Source organism: Channa argus, chromosome 16 (assembly GCF_033026475.1).
Source record: "Channa argus isolate prfri chromosome 16, Channa argus male v1.0, whole genome shotgun sequence".
NCBI lineage: Eukaryota > Metazoa > Chordata > Actinopteri > Anabantiformes > Channidae > Channa > Channa argus.
In genome coordinates, this window is record NC_090212.1 from 22,076,224 (window position 1) to 22,098,310 (window position 22,087).

Consider the following 22,087-nt stretch of genomic DNA (forward strand, 5'->3'; position numbering starts at 1 on the left):
TGCTGTGAAGCTTAAATATCATCATTATAAAATAAAAATCCAAAATAAAACACAAATTAATACCATATTACTATAAATAACCACGAATGAATAAAAACATAAAACAACATTAAACGACAGAAATGGAGCTTAAATAAAAATCAACAAAATGTTTTAGAACGACCCTAAATTAACTCGAATGCAAAGAAAAAGTAAAAACTAAATTATTGCAAAAATCACTAGAAAGACACTAAATGACTGGAAAGACATAAAAATAAGAAAACGCAACTACAAATCAGTCAACATCATATTCTCATAATCCATCCATGATCACTACGTAAACCTGTAAGAGGCTTTGAACATTAGACAAAGATGAGAAACGTTTGAAAAAAAAAAAAAGAACAAGACGAAAAACTTTAAAGCTCGGGTCAAAATAAAAGGAAGTAAAGGCCTTTGTTTTGAAAATCGACGCCCCGGAACATAAAAGCCTGTTGCAGCTAGCTTAAACCTGCGCACCACCAAATGCTACATTTAGATATTAGTTTGGCCTGAAATTCATGTCTTGGGTAATTTAACGGTGAAGTCACATGAAGCAGAGCAAACTAAGTTCCTTCTCCGATGAGGTCGGCTGTCCAACAACTCACCGCACCGAGATTTCTTTGGTGAAAGTTGGTGACGGTGTAACGAGGATTTGTGTCGACCGAACGGAACATGGGCAGGGTGAGGAAACGCTCTGGTGGCGTGGAATCAGTTACAGCGACTTTAGAAGACAAGTAACTCCCATCACGTTTTGACAAAACTCCCATAGATTCAGTGTGTGATGGAGAAAATGCAACCACTGTTCACTTTCCTTGTAAATTGGCAGCTACAAAGAAACATTTAGTTACTTTATTAGCAAACCGTTAATCCATTTAATTGCTGGGGATGCGAGTAATGAGTAGTCTCATTATTTTTATAATCGAATGCTTTTTAAAAAATAATATATATCAGGTTTACAGTGCCTAAAGGGATTTAAATATTTTTCTAAACATTTTTTAAAAATGAACCACATGTTGATGTCAAGCCCCCAAAATATTCACTGTGATGTAATTTAGGTTGTTTTGCGAGTTATTAGCGAGTTACCATTTCATTATGTGTCACTGAATCGGCTTGTTTGTAAATGATCTGAAAATTATGCAGCATAGTTTCCCTGACTTTTTTTCCCACTTATTTAGGTATTTATATTTTATCCCACTGAACTCTGGGAAACTGTGAATGTCATGTATAATCACTGCTTACATCACTGCACAAAACAAAGTGATCACTCTCTCATATTAGCACTAATGCTAAAACATGATTTAGGATTAGATGATTACCTTTCAATAACAATATGTACCTGATCTATGTATCTCCCTAAGTTTTAGTATTCAGATAATTGCTTGATTTTGACCAAAAATGCTTCATTTTATATTGAAAACTAGGGCTGAATATTGGTGTCATATACTGATGTCATGATTAAATTCCAATTCAGTTCACACAGCCCACAATCAATTTGATTGTGATTTAATCAATTACTAGTAGAAATGTTTCTTTCTGTGGCTCTGTTGTTTCCTTTCAGACGCTGTCTTTTGAGTTTCTGGATAAGGTGGAGCTGTTTGTACGGACAGGAACGTTTCCTGCAGACGCATCGAAAAGCTCAAAGAAAGTGACCAGAGCTGCCAGCAAACACTTCACCTACAAAGGTACTTTGGAGCTGACAAGTCACACAGAGATGCTTCCTACACAGAGCAGAGTAGTTAAAAGTTAAGAGTCAATGTGAATTTTCACACAGGCTTCAGCCTTTCTTCACTAGAAACAGTTGGAGTGAAAAGTGTTCAAAGTCATGTCCAGGCTAATGCGGACAATGGGCCTCATCGACTCGTTTCTTTGTTCCAATTTGACTTAGATTTTTGCTGCCTTGTACCTCACTTGTAAGTCGCTTTGGATAAAAGCGTCTGCTAAATGACTAAATGTAAATGTTCTAATTTGATGTAAATTTTCCTCCGTGAGATTTGTCTGTACGTTAATCAAATCACAAACTCTGAACTTTGGTTTGTGGAAAAACCTAATGAGACACCAATGAATATTCAAAGTAGAGTAACTGGTCTTACTACCTGACCTGAGGGACTTGAGTTTTTTTTAGTGTCTTTTGTGCCTGTGTTTTCTTCCAGATGGCCGTCTGTGGCGAACTTTCCGAGGCCGCCTCCTTCGAGTCGTCAGGAGTCACGAGGAAATGCGTGAGATCCTCATTCGTTACCATGACAACAACAACCACGCTGGCCAGTGCCGGGCAGTTAAGGAGATAATGGTGAGTTCAGGTGATTTAGATTTGGGCAGTTTTTTTTTATGTTCTTCCTAGAAGATCCTCTCATACTGCATCAGATTGGGTGGAAAGTGTCTGTGAACTGTGTCTCCAGGTCGCTGCATACTTTGTGGGTGGACTCCTGCCCCTGGATCTGTTTTAGACAGTTTTGTCTAAAGTTGGCTTTTGCATCACTAATTGCTCATATGCGAATTCTCCTTTTCTAGACAAGTCTGAATTTGTACTTATTCTTTCTTATTTTGTTTTGTTATAGTTTTAATTTTATTTTTGTTAATGCTATGCCGTTGCGTGGATTCGAGCGGCTGCCGGGTTAAATGTCAGCAGATGTGTGGGTCAAATGGTTTTAATGTTTATGTGCATAGGACACAAGGTTTCTGCATTATGCACTATGTCTGTAACCACAGTAATGTTTCCAGTAAAAATGCATAACTTGATTCCTGCAGATTTATAAATGCTGCTGTAACAGTGGGCCTGGGGTAAGAAACCCATCTTCCTTCTTTGCCCATCCAGCTAATGTATTACTGGATTGGAGTGACACCGGCAGTGAAGAGTTGGATCAAAAACTGTGTTCTTTGCAAGAGCCGGACCAACAACGAATCCCATGAGCCACCCATCCAGTGCTGCCTAGCCTACAGCTGCGATGCCACCAGCTACATTTACCCTGAACTCACCTTCCACAGGTCAAACGGCACATTCACAAAGTAGTTTGATAAATAAAACTGACTGCTTTTTCTAGTGTCATGTTTGTATTGTCTCTTGTGTCGTTGCATGAATCAGAAGGGGTTTTCTTTTTATTGTTACTGTTTGTTCCACCCACCTGCTGTAAAGTAACACTCCAGTTAATACATTTTAAATCTCACATTAAAAATTGGCACATACTGAAATAGTTTTTTTACAGAGAGGTGATACATCAGGCAATATAACAAAGAAATGATGAAAGCATATCATAACAATAACAAGAAAGTTCTAAAATTAACCAAAGCAAATCTACTTCATGAGAATAAAAAAGGACCTAAGATGGAACCTTGTGGTACACCACAGACAGATTTTTAGCTTTTCTATAGCTCTAAATCCTAACAAACGAGTCTTCGGGTGTCATGCAGGTTTCCAAAGGATGCCGTGATGCGACAGAAATGGTTGGCAGTGGCTCACAGAGACGAAGGCTCCCTGCGCACAAACTCCTACCTCTGCTCCCAGCACTTTGAGTCCTCTTGCTTCACACTAAATGAGGATGGTCAGCTGACACTCTCACCAGACGCCGTACCAACTGTCATTAGTGTTGAAGTGAACGAGGAGGAGGTGACACAGTGCAGATCGAAAGCGGAGCTAAATAGAAAATGCTCATTCACATTCTATATTTCTACCAATTCCTCCTGGCTTTTATTATGAAGAATTATAGAAATGTCGTTATAAAGAATCGATTTGTCTTTCTGGCCTTTTATTTATGGCTGTAAATAAATGGGTAGAATCAAGTGAGCGTGTTTAGTAGTACTCTTTATTGATAAGTTTTGTTTGTGCTCACTCAGTTCTTTCGAGTGTGATATATATATTCATATTTGTGCATCCTATTGTACCATTAAATTAATGACCTCACACTGCTCATAATAAGTGATACAGGGGCTTTTGGATTGAAGATAGTTTACGGGCTAATCTGCTAATCCTTGTCGGCTTTTAGGCTGCCGTGCCTACAGATGAAGACGTCCTTGATTCCAACAGTCTGGAAGACTTTTTCGTCACATCTCATTTAGAGACAAACGATCCCTCTGAACTAGTCCTCAATCAGAGTGAAATGCCTGTGCAGTTACAGGAACACCAGTACTGCCTTCCAGCTCCTGATCCATACTACAGGGCTGTCCAGACAGTGAAAGAGGACAACAGGAGGAAGACCACCATAGAGCCGAGCTTTGTGCTTTACAACCAGCTATCCAGGTAGACATGTGATCACCTAACCACTTTCCCACATGTCACAGGTTACATTTATTTGTACAAGTTGAAAGTTTTTATTTTGCATGCTGCAGGTATCTGAGTCACAGGGTTGTACCATTGCAAAGTAAGAAAGGCAGAAGTTCCTTTAGAAGGATGGCCAAGCGCTTTGGTCTCATAGGTGAGTGGAAAAAAATAGATTTAAAACACTTCGTCATTTTATTTAACTCCTTTATCCTCACTGAAAGTCACTTCATGAAGAAGAAGGAAAGAAAAACATTTCCCTTCTGTTTTTAGATGGAGTGCTGATGTACACACGAGTCTCTCCTCCTGTCAGAGTGCCGCGCAGCAGAGAGGAGGTTTGGATTAATAGTGACAGTGCATTCAATTCAGTTAAATACTGTATATGCATTGTATAGCATCTAAATCTGTGCTGGTGTAAAAGCCAGCAGCATATGAGTAGGACATTCCAGCAGCAGCAGCCCGTTCCCATCCCCAGCTGTGCTGTTGGAGGATTGCGAAAGGACAAAAAAATAATAATTGTGGCATCAGTATACTTTCCATGTTTAGTGAAGCTGCTCAGTGTCAAATCACATACAGATAAATGTGAAATTGGAGCACGCAGGACATGGATTTTCATCCACCATGAACTGTATGCAGAGGATTTCTTACCATGCTGCCTTTTGATCCCAGGTAAACTCCATTCTGCAGCAGTTCCATGACAACCAGAGTCACAGTGGGCAGGGAATCTGCCAACAAAACATCACAAAGCACTTCTACTGGAGCAACATGACTCGAGACCTGGCCCGCTGGATCGCCAGCTGCCACACCTGCCTCAACAGAACCAAGAGAAAGTGGCTCCGCTGCAGCATCTACAGCTGCACCAACTGCTGCGGGCCAGTGGAGAGAGGCCTGGGACTCACGTTTCACGAGTACGAGTCCATTTCTCTATGTTAACATTCTACTAGTTAACACTGTGATCTGTAGTGAGAGCAGGGAGCAGGTGGAGGAAGTTTAGCCGCAGTAAGACAGAACACGTGTGTGAATGAGAGGAGGTGAAGAAGGTGCAGGACTTTCAGTACTTAGGGTCAACGGTTCAGAGCAACAGAGAGTGTGGAAAAGAGGTGAAGAGGCGAGTGCAGGCAGGTTGGAACGGGTGGAGGAAAGTGTCAGGTGTGTTGTGTGATAAAAGAGTATCAGCGAGAATGAAAGGAAAGATGTTCAAGACGGTGGTGAGACCAGAGATGTTGTTCAGCTTAGAGACAGTGGCACTGAAGAAAAGACAGGAGGCAGAGCTGGAGGTAGCAGAGCTTAAGATGTTGAGGTTCTCTTTGGGAGTGACGAGGATGGACAGGATCAGCAATAAGGACATCAGAGGTACAGCTCATGTTAGATGTTTTAGATAAAGTCAGAGAGGCCAGATTGAGGTGGTTTGGACATGTTCAGAGAAGACATTGTGAATGTATCGGTAGAAGGATGCTGAGGTTGGAGCTGCCAGGCAGGAGGACTAGAGGAAGACCAAAGAGGAGATTTATGGATGTAGTGAGAGAGGACATGAAGTTAGTTGGTGCAGAGGACAGAGTTAGATGGAGGCACATAATTTGCTGTGGAGACACCTGAAAGGAAACAGCCCAAAGGAAAAGAAGAAAACGAATAATAATGAATATGTGAGAAAAACAGCCAACACAGTCATAACAGGCCTATTTTAAGAGAACAAAGGCAAATTGAACATTTTAATCCTTGAAATTAGCTTCCATATTGAACGGTTGAGCTCCACGTTATAGATCCATATATACGTAATACTCTGTCTTTTTTAAATATTCACTTTTACCTTCAGGTTTCCTCTTCACAACGCAGCCCTGCTGGCTCAGTGGCTGAAGGCAGTTGGTCGTCCAAAGTGGCATCCTCGTCTCCGCTCGTCTATCTGTTCCACCCATTTCACCGAGGACTGCTTTGACCGCGGCGGACAAAAGGTCACCCTCCGTCCAGATGCCGTCCCCACGCTCCTTGTTCACGGAGACATAGTGGTAAGACACAAGATCTTTTTACTGTCACAGATCCTCAAATGATGTATAAGAAAAATGACAACAGTGGTTATTGGTGAAACAGAAACTAGAGTTCTGTGTTTCCTCCCCAGACTAAGTCCAGTGGTCCGACCCAGCCTGCTTTGGGGGAGGAGGTATGTCCTACCTGTGGTTTATATTAGAGGTTTGATGAAATACACAACAGTTTACACTCTGTTTGCTCATGTGTGAGCAGGCCTATTTTGCCAAGTTCGATGCTGCTGAGCTCTACCTCCGCAGACGTATTTATCCTCCCGGACTGAGCTTCGTAGAGAAAAACACCTTCAGGAGGTTCTGCAGGAACTTTGCCATCAAAGGTTTGTTTAAACTAAACTCCATGAATCCATTACTATAACAAGTCAATGGGAAACTCCTGGAGCTCGTAATTAGGTTTTACATCTCAGACACATATTGACATATGTTTTCTACTGTTGGCGTCAGAAGTGACAAAATGCTGTGCTGAGAGAGTTTTACCGTGTTCAGGGCCAGTGGCCCAAACGTTTCAGGAGTCCCCCACAGCACCAGCACAATATCCCATTAACAGAACAATCAACACGATAAGACGCACAGAGACGCAGTTGTTAAAAACACTAGCTATAAGGAGATAAAGGTTAACTAGAGGACGAGGAAATTAATCTGTGTTCTAATTTTAGGGACTGATTTCATGTTCATTCTTCTTAAACTTCACCCAGTGTCCATTTGATAAAGGAGACATCACTGAGTCTCTGTGGGGACTTTGCTGTTGTGGATACGACGAATAAATTCCCACTCAGCTGTAAGTGTATTGGACACTAACTAAGTCAGACTAATCCAACAATCCTGCAGTAAATCCTCCTTCATGAAGGGGATGATGTTCAGGTTAAAGGTGGAAGTGGGTTATTTCTCTTAAAGCAAAGCACAGTGTCAGCATTTCACTGCTGCATCCTAACACAGAGCTGGATACACGAAAGATTAAGACATGATTGTGACACCTGGCCTAGTTTTTGCTTGGAAGTCCTGCGGTGCAGACTTTGTCATATTTGTTGGTGGATGTTTGTTGAACAGTAGATGATTGAATAAAAAAGTTTTAGTACATTAATTGGATACATTGAAAAATGAAATAGAGATTCATCGGAAAATAATCTATAGATTAATCATTTAAGCAAAAAACCAATAGATTATTAGATAGATCAATTGATGTAAAACTTTGTCTCTGTGTGATCGTTAAGCTGTAGGAGATGCTAACATACATTATGCCTCCATTCAAACAAACAGACGGCAAACTGCAAATTTAATACCTAAAGCAACACACATGCTGTGGGAAAACTCCAAATCTTTGTCATGGTGACAGTCGACTGGATGCTGTGAGTACGTGACAAATTCTCCTCTGGTTTTCCAGATGATGAGCTCCACACGGTGAAGGGAGATCGGGAGTGTTTGGTGCTGAGGAACAGAGAGCAGGTCCAAGCCGTCCTCAATGACTACCACAATGAACTCAACCACCTGGATGTCATCAAGTGCCTGCGACTGCTGAAAGAAAGGTGAGCGGTCACACACACCTTCTCATTTAATAACCTGTTTTATGTTCTTTTAATCATAGAAGAATATGGGAGACAAAAAAACAGTGTGAACAAAATGTGCTGAAAACAGCATCTTTATCAAAAGGTTCACTGATAGAATTCCTCACCTTCATAGAACATTAAAAGGATGGATCCACGGTTTTTAAGTGTGTTTTAAACCAATAGTCAGGTTCCCAGATAAACACTGAAACAGGTTTAACTTGCTAGAATCATTCCTCCTGTTAATGGCCTTTAAGAGATGTAAAGGCAACAGGAACAAAAATCCCCAGTAAAAAATAAAAAGTTTACATTTAGTATGAATGAACCAATGTGAACTGTGGCAGGTTCTTCTGGAAAACCATGAGACCTGATGTGGTGCAGTGGATCAACAAGTGCTCCCAGTGCAACAGGAAGAAGATGAACAAAGCCGAAGTCCTCAGACAACAAGAAGAGCCAGAGTCACTGCTGCAGTCACCACAGATCCAGGCTCATTCAGACAGGCAAGTGTGTTTCTCTTACACACATGAATTGGAAAGTTTGTTTTGTCTGCCCGATTATTTTAGAGTTAAAGCCAGGCCCCACCTACCTGGAGGGTTTTCTCAAAAAACATGTGCAAACTATTGATCAGTTAGTAAAATAGCTGCAGATTAATTTTCAGTTGATTAATTGACTAATCATTTCAGCTTCTCAGTGCTTTTGGCCATCAATCAAATATAAAAGTAGTCTCTGTATTTTTAAACTAGTAGAAGAGGAATAGAATAACTTGAGCAGTAATAGCATAGATGCTGTCGCGACACGTGCAGCCTCTTATTCTCGCTTGGCATCTCGACAGTGGGAGGGATAATGATGACAGCGATGACGAGGAGGAAGGCGGTGAAAGTGGTGGTGAGGAAGACGGGCAGCCAGCAGTGAATCCACAGGACAGAGCGGTGAGTTTCTCAGCTTCGTTGGTGAGGCTACGCACTCAAGTGTCAGTGTCATGATACTATATACATGATAAATCCAGAAAGGGATGAAAGAAAAGGCAGTGGCTTCCTTAAAGTTTGCATCAAGAATCCACTCTGAGCATTGTTACCATTGTCCATCCACATTACCAGAATTTACTGCAGCCATAGTGTCTCCTAATCTGGAACCTAAAGGCTAAAAGAAATAACTAATATTGTCCAAACATTCCTTTGGACAGAGCTTTTGGAATGAGGCCTGTGTGTCTGGCTGATGTGGTTTTATTCATTTTTGGACCAAAATAGTCGTCTACAGCACAGATGAAGCTACATCAGGCTGCAGCCTGACAGACGCTAGACTTGAGTGGAGAAGATTCAGTGTTGGTTTTAGCATCTGTATTCATTCAGAAAAGTTCTTCTTTAGGGGATTATCTGGTGAACACCTGGTGGAGTTAGAAGAGGCGCAATATTGGACCTGGATTCATCAGATAGACACAAACAACACTTTCAAACAACAATTCCAGCAGTCACACTATAAAATCATTATGAATTCATTTACCTGCTGCTTCTCTTCAGATGATATTCACTTTCTGTTTCTTATCCCAGGAAAACCCCTGTCTAACCCCCATCAACCCTCAGCCCAGAACTTCTATCATTCTTCATCTAAAATCTCCCATCAACCTCCAGTCCAGGACCTCTAACACCCCCTTTGTTGCCAGGCTTGTGCCCATCAAGACAGTGAACCCTCTGCAGACTGAAGTTCAGTTTGAGAGTCAACCCGTAGTCCAGATTCAGGTTAAACCTCAGCGGCAGGAGCAGACACAAGACCAGACAGGCACAGGCTCTCAGGGCAGCGCCAGAACCCATCACTACATCCAGGCTGCAACCAAATGTCTTCCAGAGCCACGTCCTCCACTTGAGCTCATGGCAGCACTTCCCAAAGCCACAATCGACACCCAGTCCAAATGCCAAACATCATCCCAGCCCTGGAGTTGTCACAGGATCCAGCACCCGGTGAAGAGACGGAGAGACCCCGAGGCGGGCCCCTCGTCTAAGAGGAGCTCCAGCTGCGGCCTGGAGCCTGTGGTGGCTCCAAGCAGCAAACCCTGGCCTGTCTTCACCATCGCTGGCCCCACCACAGCACAGACAGCAAAACCCCCTGCTGAGGGAGACGGGTACGAGACCAAGTACTACTAAACAAAAAAAACTTTCATAGTTTACTTGAATAAATGTGTTAACAGTACTTGTACTGACAACTACTGTGTGTGTGTGTGTGTGTGTGTGTGCGTGCGCGTGTGTGTGTGAGAGCAGCCCAGCTCCTGTTCAGACACCCAGGAAGCTTCAGGCCAGAACCATCGTCCAGCAGTGCAGCCAGGCAAAGGTTAAGATCAAGCCCGCCGTGGATGGAGTCGATGCTGAGTGGGCCGAGGTGGGTGTGTTTGTTTGTGCCTAAAAAAGTACTTCACTGCAAGTCCACAAGCAAATTCTTTACTCAACTACTGCTGTAGTTTACAATACAGTAGTCACTACTTATGGGGGGGACAGGTCTGATTAGTGAGAAGTTCCAAATTAATTGGAGTTTATGGAAAAGCGTCGGTTACAGACAAACTGGAAAGAACACGGAGAAACCGAGCAGCTTGTGAGGAAATTGTGCGATTTTACAGTCGCACGCACAGTGTCATTGTTGTTCTTCTTGTACTTATGTGGCTTATATTTTGGTGAAATCCACACGTGCTCGGCAGTGTGGGACACACGTGAACCATCACCACATTAAGATCTGATAGGAGTCAAGCATTAAGGTCTGTAATGTAAAGTGGGGTTTTGTCTTTCTGAAATTTCACATTCCTTATTTGGCCTAATGTGTGTTTGCTTTAACTGGCTCTGATTTGACCTGGCTACAGCTGAACTTGGTGCCAACTCTTAGTAAATACACAAATTATTTTTACAGTCCTGTTTCCACCTAGTTCCAGTCTTCATGCTGCTCTGTCTGTGACATGGAGCTGTGAGCATGTCACTGGGTACAGAGACATGCTCAGATCACTTGTAGCAGTGGAAAATGTCTGATGGCTGTTTGACACTGTGCTGATGCTGCAGATCCAGGAAGGTGTGGTGGTGTACGTGTGCTTCTTCGACGGAGCCACTGAGGACGTCACTTATGAGATGGGTAAGTTTGACTCTCCTGGCTTCAGACAAGATATCACCTCAATGCCAGACACACAACTGATAATTAGATTGTGTCTGTGTTAAACGTCACCCGCTCTCGCTGCTGTGCAGACAGGGCAGGACATGTCTCTGCATGTGAAGCAGGAACAATGCAGCGTTCAGCCCCGAACCCAATTCAGTGATTAGAGTGTGTTGTGAATGCATGCAGATCTGGTCTTGGGTCATTTGAACTCTATACATCTTTCTGCCCGTTGTTACCATAGCTGCACTTGGTGATTTCCTCCTTTTCATTCTTCACAGGTGAAGTTCTTGAATGTCTTTACCGTGTCCATCATAAAACAACAATTACCATAACAAGGTAATTGAACTTAGTTTGTCTTTTTCTGTGTCTGTTTCAGCCAACAGTCTGATGACCACCAAGCTTTTCCGAAAGAGCGCCAGGCACACGATTTCCCTTCTTGACCTGCCTGGGAGCGTTTTATTTATCCCCCAGGACTCCCTGGCCGGGGAGCCGGCGCCTAAGAGAAGGCTGCAGTATAAGCGCGTGTGCGAGCCGTGGCGGGGAGCCCAGCTCTTCTCCAGCCTGGTGTCCACCTGCACGGAGCTCATGTTGGACTCGGTGAAGTGTAGGAAGGCGGGCGTGAAGGTGGAGCAGGGCGTGTACGGACAGAAACAAGAGATCGTTCTGAACTCGGCAGAGCCACTGACTCTCCTGCTGGAGTTCTGAGGTCCACCTGAACATCAGGGTGAGACTCCCAAGTCCTGTTATACAGTAGTTGTAACAGAGGTTGTCCAGCTAAAATTCAGGTCCACACGTCCTTTATGCAATGTGCTACCAGTCCACTACTGCTCACTTATGGTGGAAACTGTTCTCACCTCTATCCGGCCCAACTAAACGGGTCCTGTTCCTGTGGTTACTTTCTTGTTCCTGCAGAAAGTCCAGTGAGCAGATGAGAACAATCTGGATGAAAAGAAACTGGACCAAAGACCAGGTTTACAATCTGATCCACTGATTCAGAACAAACAAACTGAAAACTGTGACTGTGACAGAGCCTCTTTGCTCAGAACAGCAATCTGACTTTGTCCTGGTGTTTCCCACTATCTGCTATGTTGGGCTAAGTTTGATTTCTGACCTAGAAATTCTACCAAATCTAATATAATGTATTCTCAATTTTACAAGTCAGAACTTTGCGTGACTCTAAATTCTCAAACTTTGTGATAATTTGCAATTAACAGAACAAGAGAAGCATTTGTTGGTGAGTATTTGCAGGTTAATCCACATTTGGTTCTGCACCGAGTGTTTCAACGGCACCAGGACTGAAATGAAATGAAACTGCAGTGTCACCCGGTGCCTTGTAGTGGCTCAGTGATGTGTTTCATTCTAGTCATGGAGACTTTTTGGATCTCTGTGCCACATGGCCTCAGATTCAGGCCACAGATCAGATTCTAGATGCAGTAGGATAAGATTCATTGTTACTTTTCATATATGAGAAAACCATCAAATAACTCCAGACACAAAATGACTCCAAAATTATGGAAGGTTTCGTAACAGATGTTAACTTGTAGGTACAAATGTCTCAATAGTGAATATTTTCTTTGCATTGTTCACATTGTTTATACTGTAGTTCGCCAAAATAAATGACTGTGCAAGAAGTGGACTTTGTGATTATGGGGTCATTACATCATTTTCTCTTATAAAACATGTACCAGCCTTTTAACACAGTGACTAGCTGAACTACAACATGAAGAACTTCTCAGAAACACTTTCAGACCACAGCTCAGTTTCCCACTTCACCTCAGGCTCAGGGAAGGTGGCTGTGTTTCTGTATGGTGGTTTTAACTTGGATTTGTAGGTGCAGCCCTGTCAGACACCATTAAGGATGTCAGTGTTGTAATAAGTACAGAAAGAAAAATTCCTTTATTCTTTCGTACCTGCAAAAGCTAAAACTAATTTCCTCACTCAGTGAAGCACTTTCCTAAGCACCAGTAACATTTCGGATTATAACCCCAGTGATTTTGGAGAATATGTTTTGCAAATGTGGCCAATCACGGTCCCAAACCCAAACATAATGAAATTACTAGGACACACAAAAACAAAATAAAATCACCCAAACTGAAATGATTAAACTGGCAAATGTTTGGAATTTGGATGATTAATGATTTGTGAAATTTATTGCAAAACTTTTCTGTTGCAGCTCCAACCACAGCTGCCAGTTTGACATCATGTGCAAAGGAGCTGCACCTGTATAAGAGGAATTGACTAACCTGATAATCTGACTGAATTACCAGTTGGATTAAGAGCAATTCGTAGCATAATGTCTTAACATGGTGAATTGTCATTTCACTCTACAGCTGCAATGATTAGTCAATAAATTTACCAGCAGCTAATTATTTTCATTGCAGATTCATCTGTTGACCATTTTCTTTCTCAGTGTCTTGTTCTGTCTAAAAACAAAAGATATTAAATTTATTTACACTATAAGATGGATGAAACCAGCAAATCCTCACAACAGCATTCACAGGTTTTTTTTAACCATCAATTGCCACAATAACTGATTAATGTGTGCAGCTGATCTACAGAAAATTAGCTGCAATGTATTGAAAGTTATTCATGTCTTCTTTTCTGATTGTTCACTGGGTCCAAATATGAGAACTTAATGCCTTTATCATTTATTACAGTAAACTGAGCATCATTACGGTTTGAAGTGTGAGCGTAAAATGAGATTTTTAACTAACCTTGTCCTGTAGAATATTATACCAGAGCATTTTTCTTACATGGACATTTTACAGACAAAATAGTTACAACTGATAAAACAAATATCACCAGAATAGTGAAAATCAGATGATGCAGCCTTGATAATGATCTCATTTGTCATTTAGGACTAAAGGTTTTAAATTAAACAGAATAGTTCATCTTTATTTCACATGTGAAACATGTCATTTTCATGTCTCTCTGTCATTTTGTGGTATCTGTCATCTTTCATACAAAACCAAAAACATGCCCCAGAATACTTGAAGAAAAAAAAAGTGTGCGTGTATATACATTTTTAATTTAATTATTTTTTTTTTTTTTTTTACACACACTGAAAAGAGACTAGAGCCAAAACAAGGCCAAAATTGCTAAACTGTCAGTTTTCCTAGTCAAGCTGCAGAACATCATCAGCTTAATGAGAGAAGAAAAACAATCAGAACCCCATAGTTCAAACATTCATACAATCCTATAGATTTTATTATATACAGCTAGTAAACATCCGTGAGACAAACTGGAAATATACGAAGCTTTTCTCATTCTCTATTCGCTGCACAGCCTCAGCTGAACACTTCCAGTTAGTTTAGAAAGAGTTTGAGTTTAAATGTTGCTGTGGAAGCTTGGAAACTGTCCATTCAGTAGCTCTTCATCTTCAATCAAAGGCTGGTTCTCGTGTTGGATTCTGTTCTGTCACTCCTCTAAAACATCCCTCACGTTTGTCAGTTCAGCTCTTTGTTTAACTGCTCTACTGTGACGGCGAAAATGTCAGGATCATCCACCCGATCACAAAGTAGAAGAGGAACACCGGGTACACCACCAGCGCCTTGCGGTTGGGCGGCTGGCTGTCGGCGAGAAAGGCTGTGGAGGCGAAGGTGGACCAGCCGAAGGATGCCGTTACCACCACAAGCCGCACCGCAAAGCTGACGACCCCCGAGGTGCCGAGCAGGACAATCCGGCACACGACCATGGCCACCGTCAGGGGCATGATGCAGTACCCCAACACACACAGGCTCTGGAAGAAGGAGAGGGTGCCACCCAGCAGCTTGGAGTTGAGGGTGATGATGATGGAGCCAAACCAGACAATGACGAAGACCTGAGGGGAAAACATGCGTCTTATCCTGATGCTCATGATGTACTGCTAGAATTCTGAGCACAGCACAGTACTGGGGACACAGAGTGTGTGAGGTGTTTAAAATCATAAAGTGAGCGTCTCACACACACCTGCAAACTGAACAAACGTGGTGGCAGTTGGAGTTTAGACCCACCACAAAACCCAACCACCATGTTTTATTCATGCACAGATTCACAGCATTAAATCCAATATCATTTAATTCCTTTCATGTTCAGGACTTAATCTTGTATTTAGTAGAGGACGGACCACACTGGATTACTAAATACCATAATACATGTTTTTAGTTCTTGGTACTATTTTGCATCAAAAGTAGCTTGAGATGATTTAATCATTCTTTTTTAAAAACAATTGACAGTTTCCCAACTTTTTGGAAACTGAATTTCAACATCCCCTGTAAACTAATGGAATAAAAAAGTCTAAGTAAAATGAGCGGAAATCGTAAGAAAAGTCGTTTGAATATACTTGACAGAAAGTAAAAGTGAGTATCGTTACTACCTCGGCGAACTGTGGCCCCCCCTGGTCGTCGCTGTCGGCCGCGCCGCCCTGCAGCAGCAGAGCCAGCGTCACGCACAACAGCAGCGGGCCCCACAGGTCCCAGTCCCGCAGCAGAGCCGTGCTCCGCTTCGGGTACAGGACGTGGATGAACTTCTTCCCCACCGCCCGCAGGTCCCGCAGAATGGTCTCTTTCACCGGCTCGTCCAGCGTGGAGAATTCGTCGTCTCTTCTGGGTGCGCCGACGGGCACAGAGATGTCCCCCTCCACCGGGATGTCCTCGGAGATGGAGACGTCTGACAGTCCGGCGAACGGCCTGCCGAGCTCCTCCGTTGTCGCCATTTTAGAGCACGGAGAAGCTGTTTTTCCAAACCCTGTGTGTTTTTCAGAGAGTTCAGACGTCGTCTACCGAGTCCATTCGATTTCCTATAAAATCAGACCGCGTCTAAAGCGTCAATTGTTTCTGTACAGCAGTAAACCTGGTTCCAGTGGGTCCACTTTTGGTGACTGGTGCTGAAGTGTAGCCTCCACGTCAGCGGAGGATTGTTTACTTCCGCAGGACGTGAGTCACGCATATCCGGGTGGCGCGTTCACATACAGCTGATAAATGTTGGAATACAGTCAAAATATTTTTTTGTTCGTTGTCTCTGTATTATGAAAGTAATTTGGATAAAAGCTCAAAATTAGAAGATAAGATCCATTATCTGTCCCCACTTAACCTATGTGGGGTGCGAGAGGACCGGAGCCTAACCCAGCTGTCGAGCAAGAGGCGGGTTACACCCTGGACATATTACCAGTCTATCGCAGAGACAGAGACACATACACAGACAGACAACCATTCACATCTACAGGCAATTTTTATAGTCAACAATTAACCTAACATGCATGTGTTTGGACTGTGGGAGGAAACCGACGCAAGCACGGGGAGCACATGCAAAGTCCACAGAGGAAGGCCGGGGTGCAAACCTGCAACCTTCTTGTTGGCAGGTGGCACCAACCACTCCATCACTGTGCTGCCCTAATAATTACAATCAAAACGTAAAAGATTTTTAAAAAAGAAAGAGAGAGATTAAAGAATCCATAATTTTTAAAAAAGTTACAATTATAAGTAAAAATCTTTACTAATGAGAATAAATATCAAAGCTATAAGGAAAAAAATGACTTTGTGTCCATGAAGATTCTTAGTTATCCAGGTTTTGTTATCTGAAGATTGAATGATCTCAGATGGATAAGCAGCAGGTCCAGTTGAGATGATTCACTCTTCAGATTTCACTGTCCAGTTGATTCAATCAGTTTTTAAAAGGCTTCAACTTCATTAAATATTACATTTTTGCAGCCAATCAATGTGTTACTTGTACCTGAGAATTGAAATTACATTGTGGAAGCCTATTTCCAAAGGCAAAATAAAAACTAAAGAAGACAAATATGACTTTGAAAGTAAATATGAAATCAAAATTATGGGAAAAAACAAAAAATAATAATTGTTAAATAAAACTTTGCAGGGTGTGATGGTACCAACAATGATGGTAAATTTTTAAAAATGCTTTCAACGACATGGCTTTAATAAAGATACAACGACATTGTTAAAAAAAACAGAGAGAGAGAGAGAGAGAGAGAAAATACAGTAGCTCCAACGTAAATTAATTTGCAGCAAAATGGAAAGTAGGCAGCTTTCCGACTACCCCTGAAGGCATCAGTGTCGGCTGTTGATGACGCGTAAAATCCTCGACTGTCGTTCCTTAATCGTCTGTTTACATTTCTTTAGAAATTTTCGACTCTAAAATGTAGCTGCTGATTGAATATAAATTTAAAAAATTAAATGTCTGAGATTTTGTTTAACCCTAAATTTAAGTAAAGAAGCAGGACTGCGATGGATTACTGTCGGAAACAGGTGAAATCCGACTGTGAAGAGCTGCTGAGCCGCTTCCAGCGAACAGATTCTGTCCGCTTCGAGATCTTCTCCAAAATATGGAGAGAGATGAAGTTTTCAGACATTTTCAAGTAGGCTCCCACTTACAAACTACGTTTTCATTATAGAATGTGAACCTTAACGTGGGCTTTTCCTAAAGACAAAATGAAAAAAAAAACTGCAGACTTTTTATAGTAGTAAAAAGTCTGTTATGTCCTTAACTAACCAAAGAAGTCTCCAGAAAATCCATTTACAGTTATTCAGAATTAGAAAAAACAGCAAATGATCACATGTGAACACGTGTTTTTTAGGTTAAATGAAATTGTATCATCATATTTGTTATTTATTATTCTGTAATTACAGGTCAGATCAGCCTTTAACCTGATGTATCCTGTGTTTTGTGTATGTGTGTGTGTGTGTGTGTTTCAGCGGCACTGTGAATCACAAGAAGCGCATGTTCAGTCGGCTGCTTCTGGACACGGCCTTCAGCTACTTCCTGCCTCCATTCAGCTTCCAGATCCGAGTTGGAGGACTTTACCTGCTGTACAGCCTGTACCAGTGCCAGAACACCTCACCCCCAGAAAAAGTCAGGAGATAACACACGTACACTTCCAATTCATTCATATGTCCTACCTGTTTAAAGTCTAAGATCAAGTTTTTCTCTTGTCTCTGGATTCAGATCCGTCTGGCACTAAAGGACTGGGAGGATGTGAAAAAGTTTGAGAAAGATGCTGTGGACGCTCAGCACTTTGACACCATCTACATCCTGCACCAACTGATGTTTCTCAAAGCTTTCCACTTCACTGCAATGCCCACTCTGGTGAGCTGCCTGCCTTCCATCACACATTCACATTGGGTATCAGTACCTGTACATGTAGGAATTTTATGTGTATTTCATTGGTTAGGAGGCTTTGAACCAGTCAATCATAAGACTGAGTCAATTCATGTTGGTGCTGTGCTGCAGTAAAGGATATAGATGACTGTGCAACAAGCTTCTATGATTTATTAATTTGACCAAAGTTCCAACCACAGCTAAAAATGTGGCTGCTCCACTTCTGGTGAAAAAAAGAAAAGGCACCTTATTTTATATTGGTCATATAACAGTTTATTATTTTCACATTAAAATTGCAACTTGAAAAAAATAAAGTGGAAAAAAATGAATGTTGATAACTTTTCACTATAAATAGTCTCCTTGAATCTGTACATGAATTAAACTTAAAACGTATTGAACATTTTAGATTTTCCAGAGAATCTTATCTTAAAGTATCCTAAATGTTATTGGAGAAAGGGAAGCCTGGTGGGGCCCTTAACTGGGATGTTTTTTTCGCCTCAGCTTGTCTATAAGAAGAAGAGGAAGGTTGAGCGATTGGTAATGTGCGAGAAGTTTATGGAGCGAGCATCTCGTCCCCAGGAGCTGATCAGTGTTGAGCTGCTGGAGGTAAACACCGAGGGAAAAGAAGAGAAATCAATCACTCCAACTTTAACTGAGATAAGTCTGCAAACTAACATGTTTCTCTGTGATTTGTTGTCTTGCAGGAGTTGTCCAATATTCACGAGCTCTACTCGAAGCTGAAGACGTCTGTTTGTTCCACGTCAGAACAGGCAAATACATCCGTCAGCCTGATCCGGAAAGACCTCATCCCTCAGTTGCGCAGCACTGTGGTGGATTTCTACAAGTGGCAGCAAAGGAAGGTGAGACGTTCGAAGCTGTCTCTTCCAGTCTGTGAATTACAAATTGCACATAGAGAGAAATAATGTGGCAAACTTCTAAATAATCACTTAAAATGTTTTAAAACTGAGAGAAACTCACTCACAAATCCTCCCATCTGAGGAAGAAACCAACAGTCTGTTATTTTGTCTCTTCAGGATGATTCCGATGATGAAGATGAAGACAGCAGTAAGGGAACATCATCTCAGCAGGATGTAAGTGTGATTACTTGATTTCACTTTGTTGAACTCAGAGCTCATCACTTTCTTAAAGGGATTAATGAACCTAACTGGACTGTCGGTGAACTACACGGAGCACCGGGAGGTGTCAGGGGGAAAACTAAACTGTCCTCTTACTTAATTCAAGTTTTTATTGTTTTTGGTGAGGAGTGATTAGCTCTGCTGCCTCACAGATAGAAGGTTGAGAGTTTTCGTGGCCTTTGTCTGTGGAGTTTGCATGTTCTTCCCGTGCTTGCGGGGGTTTGATCTGGGTACTCGGGTTTCCTCCCACAGTCCAAAAACATGCGTGTTAGGTTAAATGATGGATTTAAAATTGCCCGTAGGTGTGAATATGAGTACGAATGGTTGTCTGTCTTTTTTTTGTCTTTTTAATAAAAACATATTTTAATATCTTTTTAAAAACTGGAATAATAACTATGTGCGAGCAGCGGTGCTACTGACTGACCTCTTTTGTCCCCCAGTGCTCCAAAAGAGCCGAGCGTCTAGCCCTCATCAAATCACGAGCGTACGGACAGGCAGCTGAGGTTTGTGTTTCATGTCACAGATGCATTACTTTCTTTGCTTATGAAAGAAATGCTCATTTCCTTTGTGGATCGCCCACTTTCTTTTATCGCTTTTACTTATTAAATGTATTCCATTCCGAACATTGCACATGCACGTGTCTCAGGCCGCCAAGTCACGTCGTCATCGTCAGTTGGAGGTGGATTTCACCAGTAATGAAGCTGGATCCTCGAAAACATCAGGTCCATCGAGAATAAGCAAACCATCACTCAGAGCCAGAACCAATGAGAGTGTGCGAATCTCAGGTAAGTCCAGCCTGCCCTAAACACCTTCCATACTGAGAAAGTGCTGCAGAGGAAATATCGGGATGTTTTAAATGAGACTCTGCCAGAGTGGAAGAGGATAAGACGAGCTGAAGGGAGGTGGGGAAGGAGTTTAATAAGCCTGTGAATTAATCCTCACCCATGATGCGTCTGTGTTTCTCAGGGGACATGTGGAAAGAAGCCGCCAACACCACTACGATCAGCAGTCTCACCACGCTCGACTCTGCCCCTGGTACGAAACCAACCGTTAAGTATTTAAAGCACTGCATAGTCTATTACACCTAGTTTATGAGTTTGTGTCCTACAGTGTGGAGGAGGAATCCACTTGATTACTTTGACAGGCAGGAAGTCAGAGGTACAGTTGTTTCAGAAAGTACTTACATGGCTTTTTGTTTTTGCACATTTTATATTGTACTTACACTTTTAAATTAATCTAATTGCATTTTTCACCTGTTAACCTGCAACAGTCTCAATATTATTGTTGCAAGTATTCCATTTACAAAATTATTCAAATTCAGCTCCCACGATTCACACTGTATGTCAGGACAAAAACCCAGACGCAGAGTCCAAAGAAATCTCTGTTGCTCCCCAAATTGAAACTGTAGATTAGATCAGGACAAACGGATAAAACTATTACTGAAGCTCTGGCTGTTCCCAGGACCACAGTGATCTCAGTAATTGTAGAAGGAGGAACCCTGGAATCACCAGGACTCTTCCTAGATTTAACCATCCGGTCAAACCGAGCTATCAGACAAGAAGGTTCTTGTTCAGGGAGACGACCAACAAGCCTGCAGTCACGGAAGGACGACCGTCTCAGCAACACAGACTTTTATGTTGAAAGCTGGTTGATTAAAAAAGGCAACTGACCGTGTGCAAAAAGTGAGGGGGTCAGAAAATGTTCTGACATTCATCAGTGAAATCCAATTTAAGTCTCTTCTCAGTTTAATGACAATCCGTCCAATAGAGAACAAAACTTCCTAGCCGCAGTACATTGAATACAATAAAAATCTGATAATATAATATAATGTTTTGGCTTTTCTTGCTATTTAATTTATTATGGTTTCTTTTTATTTCATTCAGAAAAACCAAAAATGTACAAAAAATTCACGTGGCCATCATGAAGCAGGAGTGGACCTACATCCCGGATCTGGACTGGAGCTGCAGTTCAAAGGAGGATGTGTTGTTAAAAATGCTCATATGTTGTTGACATTTTAATTTTCCACAGCCTTGAAAATCCGTCCTACCACATTATTGGGAACAAAATCCCAGAAAATGTGATTATTTTTTTTTAATCACTTTTTAACGTGTTCTAAATGATTTTTTTATTACAGAAGCTCATAGAGCAGAAATACAAGCAGGCATCTTTCTTTGAGGCTGATGTACATTACTATTGAAAACACTTGTACTTCAATAACCTTGTTTGGTTTTGCTTCCACTTACTAATAGACAATAATAACAGACCGTTTGAACTTTGTCACTGTTGGTCTGATACTGTTGTAGTGCTTGTGAAAATGTAAAGAATATATTACAGGCTCATAAGAGACGACTTTCAGCGTATGTTGAGTGAATATTCTGCAGGGAAATTAATGTAAACATTGTATGAAGTTCAGCTGTCAGTGAGAGTGTTTGGTTTTTATATAAAGCTTCTTTATCCAGTAATTTATGTCCATCTTTTATGTGTGGCATGAGATTCAGACTCAATCATTAGTAGAGATTTTAAGCCAAATCCCAAAAGTAGGTAAGTAGGTAGATTTATTCATCATTTTGTTTTGATATTTTAGGAATTTGTAACAGCATTGAAGTAGAATAAGTAAGAATCCACTTTTAGACGCTAATGTTAAGATAGTTTTAAATACATTTTATTATTTGTTAATTTATTTTATATTCATCTCTCTGGCAATTTTTAATGGCGATTATAAAATCTGTTACAATTAAATGCATTTAAAATTGTATTGTGAACAACTTCAACATGTCAAAACATTTCAACGGGATTTAAAGTCCATATTAACATTACTGCTAAGATTAGCTAACACCTTAGCTAATCTAGTACTTTAGCGATGATATTAGCTAAATTAACTTTAGACCA

The 22,087-nt window shown here is 41.4% G+C and overlaps 3 protein-coding genes across 10 annotated transcripts; 2 read left to right on the top strand and 1 right to left on the bottom strand.

Moving 5' to 3' along the window:
- The first annotated feature begins 464 nt into the window (after positions 1–464).
- LOC137101025 (uncharacterized) lies at positions 465–12,602 on the top strand. 5 transcript variants are annotated; one of them, XR_010910979.1, is made up of 19 exons: positions 465–699; positions 1,577–1,700; positions 2,169–2,305; positions 2,831–3,000; positions 3,424–3,619; positions 3,996–4,249; positions 4,339–4,424; positions 4,541–4,602; positions 4,937–5,175; positions 6,081–6,270; positions 6,381–6,422; positions 6,503–6,623; positions 7,685–7,826; positions 8,189–8,344; positions 8,677–8,773; positions 9,392–9,960; positions 10,097–10,214; positions 10,734–10,949; positions 11,347–11,426. XR_010910979.1 is itself a non-coding variant. In XM_067478835.1 (19 exons), exons 1-19 carry the CDS (start codon positions 691–693, stop codon positions 11,673–11,675), a joined length of 3,111 nt encoding a protein of 1,036 aa, XP_067334936.1. In that variant the 5' UTR covers positions 465–690; the 3' UTR covers positions 11,676–12,602. The 5 variants fall into 5 exon arrangements, 4 of the variants coding, with proteins under 4 accessions (XP_067334936.1, XP_067334938.1, XP_067334937.1 ...); XM_067478835.1 differs by having other exon boundaries at positions 10,880–10,949; positions 11,347–12,602; XM_067478837.1 differs by lacking the exon at positions 10,734–10,949 and having other exon boundaries at positions 11,347–11,491.
- A 1,235-nt stretch (positions 12,603–13,837) lies between these two features.
- Positions 13,838–15,856, bottom strand: yipf6 (Yip1 domain family, member 6). Its single transcript, XM_067478883.1, has 2 exons — positions 15,325–15,856; positions 13,838–14,790 (listed from the first exon to the last, which is right to left on the bottom strand). Exons 1-2 carry the CDS (start codon positions 15,661–15,663, stop codon positions 14,443–14,445), a joined length of 687 nt encoding a protein of 228 aa, XP_067334984.1. The 5' UTR covers positions 15,664–15,856; the 3' UTR covers positions 13,838–14,442.
- A 154-nt stretch (positions 15,857–16,010) lies between these two features.
- snapc1b (small nuclear RNA activating complex, polypeptide 1b) lies at positions 16,011–21,660 on the top strand. Of its 4 annotated transcripts, none has more exons than XM_067478872.1 (10): positions 16,011–17,322; positions 17,660–17,816; positions 17,910–18,050; positions 18,564–18,668; positions 18,767–18,922; positions 19,097–19,153; positions 19,639–19,701; positions 19,845–19,983; positions 20,165–20,247; positions 21,082–21,660. In XM_067478872.1, the coding sequence occupies exons 1-10, from the start codon at positions 17,192–17,194 to the stop codon at positions 21,214–21,216; spliced, it is 1,167 nt and encodes a 388-aa protein (XP_067334973.1). In that variant the 5' UTR covers positions 16,011–17,191; the 3' UTR covers positions 21,217–21,660. The 4 variants fall into 4 exon arrangements, with proteins under 4 accessions (XP_067334973.1, XP_067334974.1, XP_067334975.1 ...); XM_067478873.1 differs by having other exon boundaries at positions 20,165–20,233; XM_067478874.1 differs by lacking the exon at positions 19,845–19,983.
- The last annotated feature ends 427 nt before the right edge of the window (positions 21,661–22,087 follow it).

Coding starts and splice junctions, on each gene's coding strand:
- snapc1b (XM_067478872.1), top strand. CDS start 17,192: ATGGATTACTGTCGGAAACAGGTGAAATCCGACTGTGAAGAGCTGCTG. Junction 18,669..18,766: donor TCAGTGTTGAGCTGCTGGAG/GTAAACACCGAG, acceptor GTTGTCTTGCAG/GAGTTGTCCAATATTCACGA. Junction 19,984..20,164: donor TGAGAGTGTGCGAATCTCAG/GTAAGTCCAGCC, acceptor TGTGTTTCTCAG/GGGACATGTGGAAAGAAGCC.
- yipf6 (XM_067478883.1), bottom strand. CDS start 15,663: ATGGCGACAACGGAGGAGCTCGGCAGGCCGTTCGCCGGACTGTCAGAC. Junction 14,791..15,324: donor GGGGGCCACAGTTCGCCGAG/GTAGTAACGATA, acceptor TTTTCCCCTCAG/GTCTTCGTCATTGTCTGGTT.
- LOC137101025 (XM_067478835.1), top strand. Junction 6,624..7,684: donor CAGGAACTTTGCCATCAAAG/GTTTGTTTAAAC, acceptor CTGGTTTTCCAG/ATGATGAGCTCCACACGGTG. Junction 8,345..8,676: donor ATCCAGGCTCATTCAGACAG/GCAAGTGTGTTT, acceptor GCATCTCGACAG/TGGGAGGGATAATGATGACA.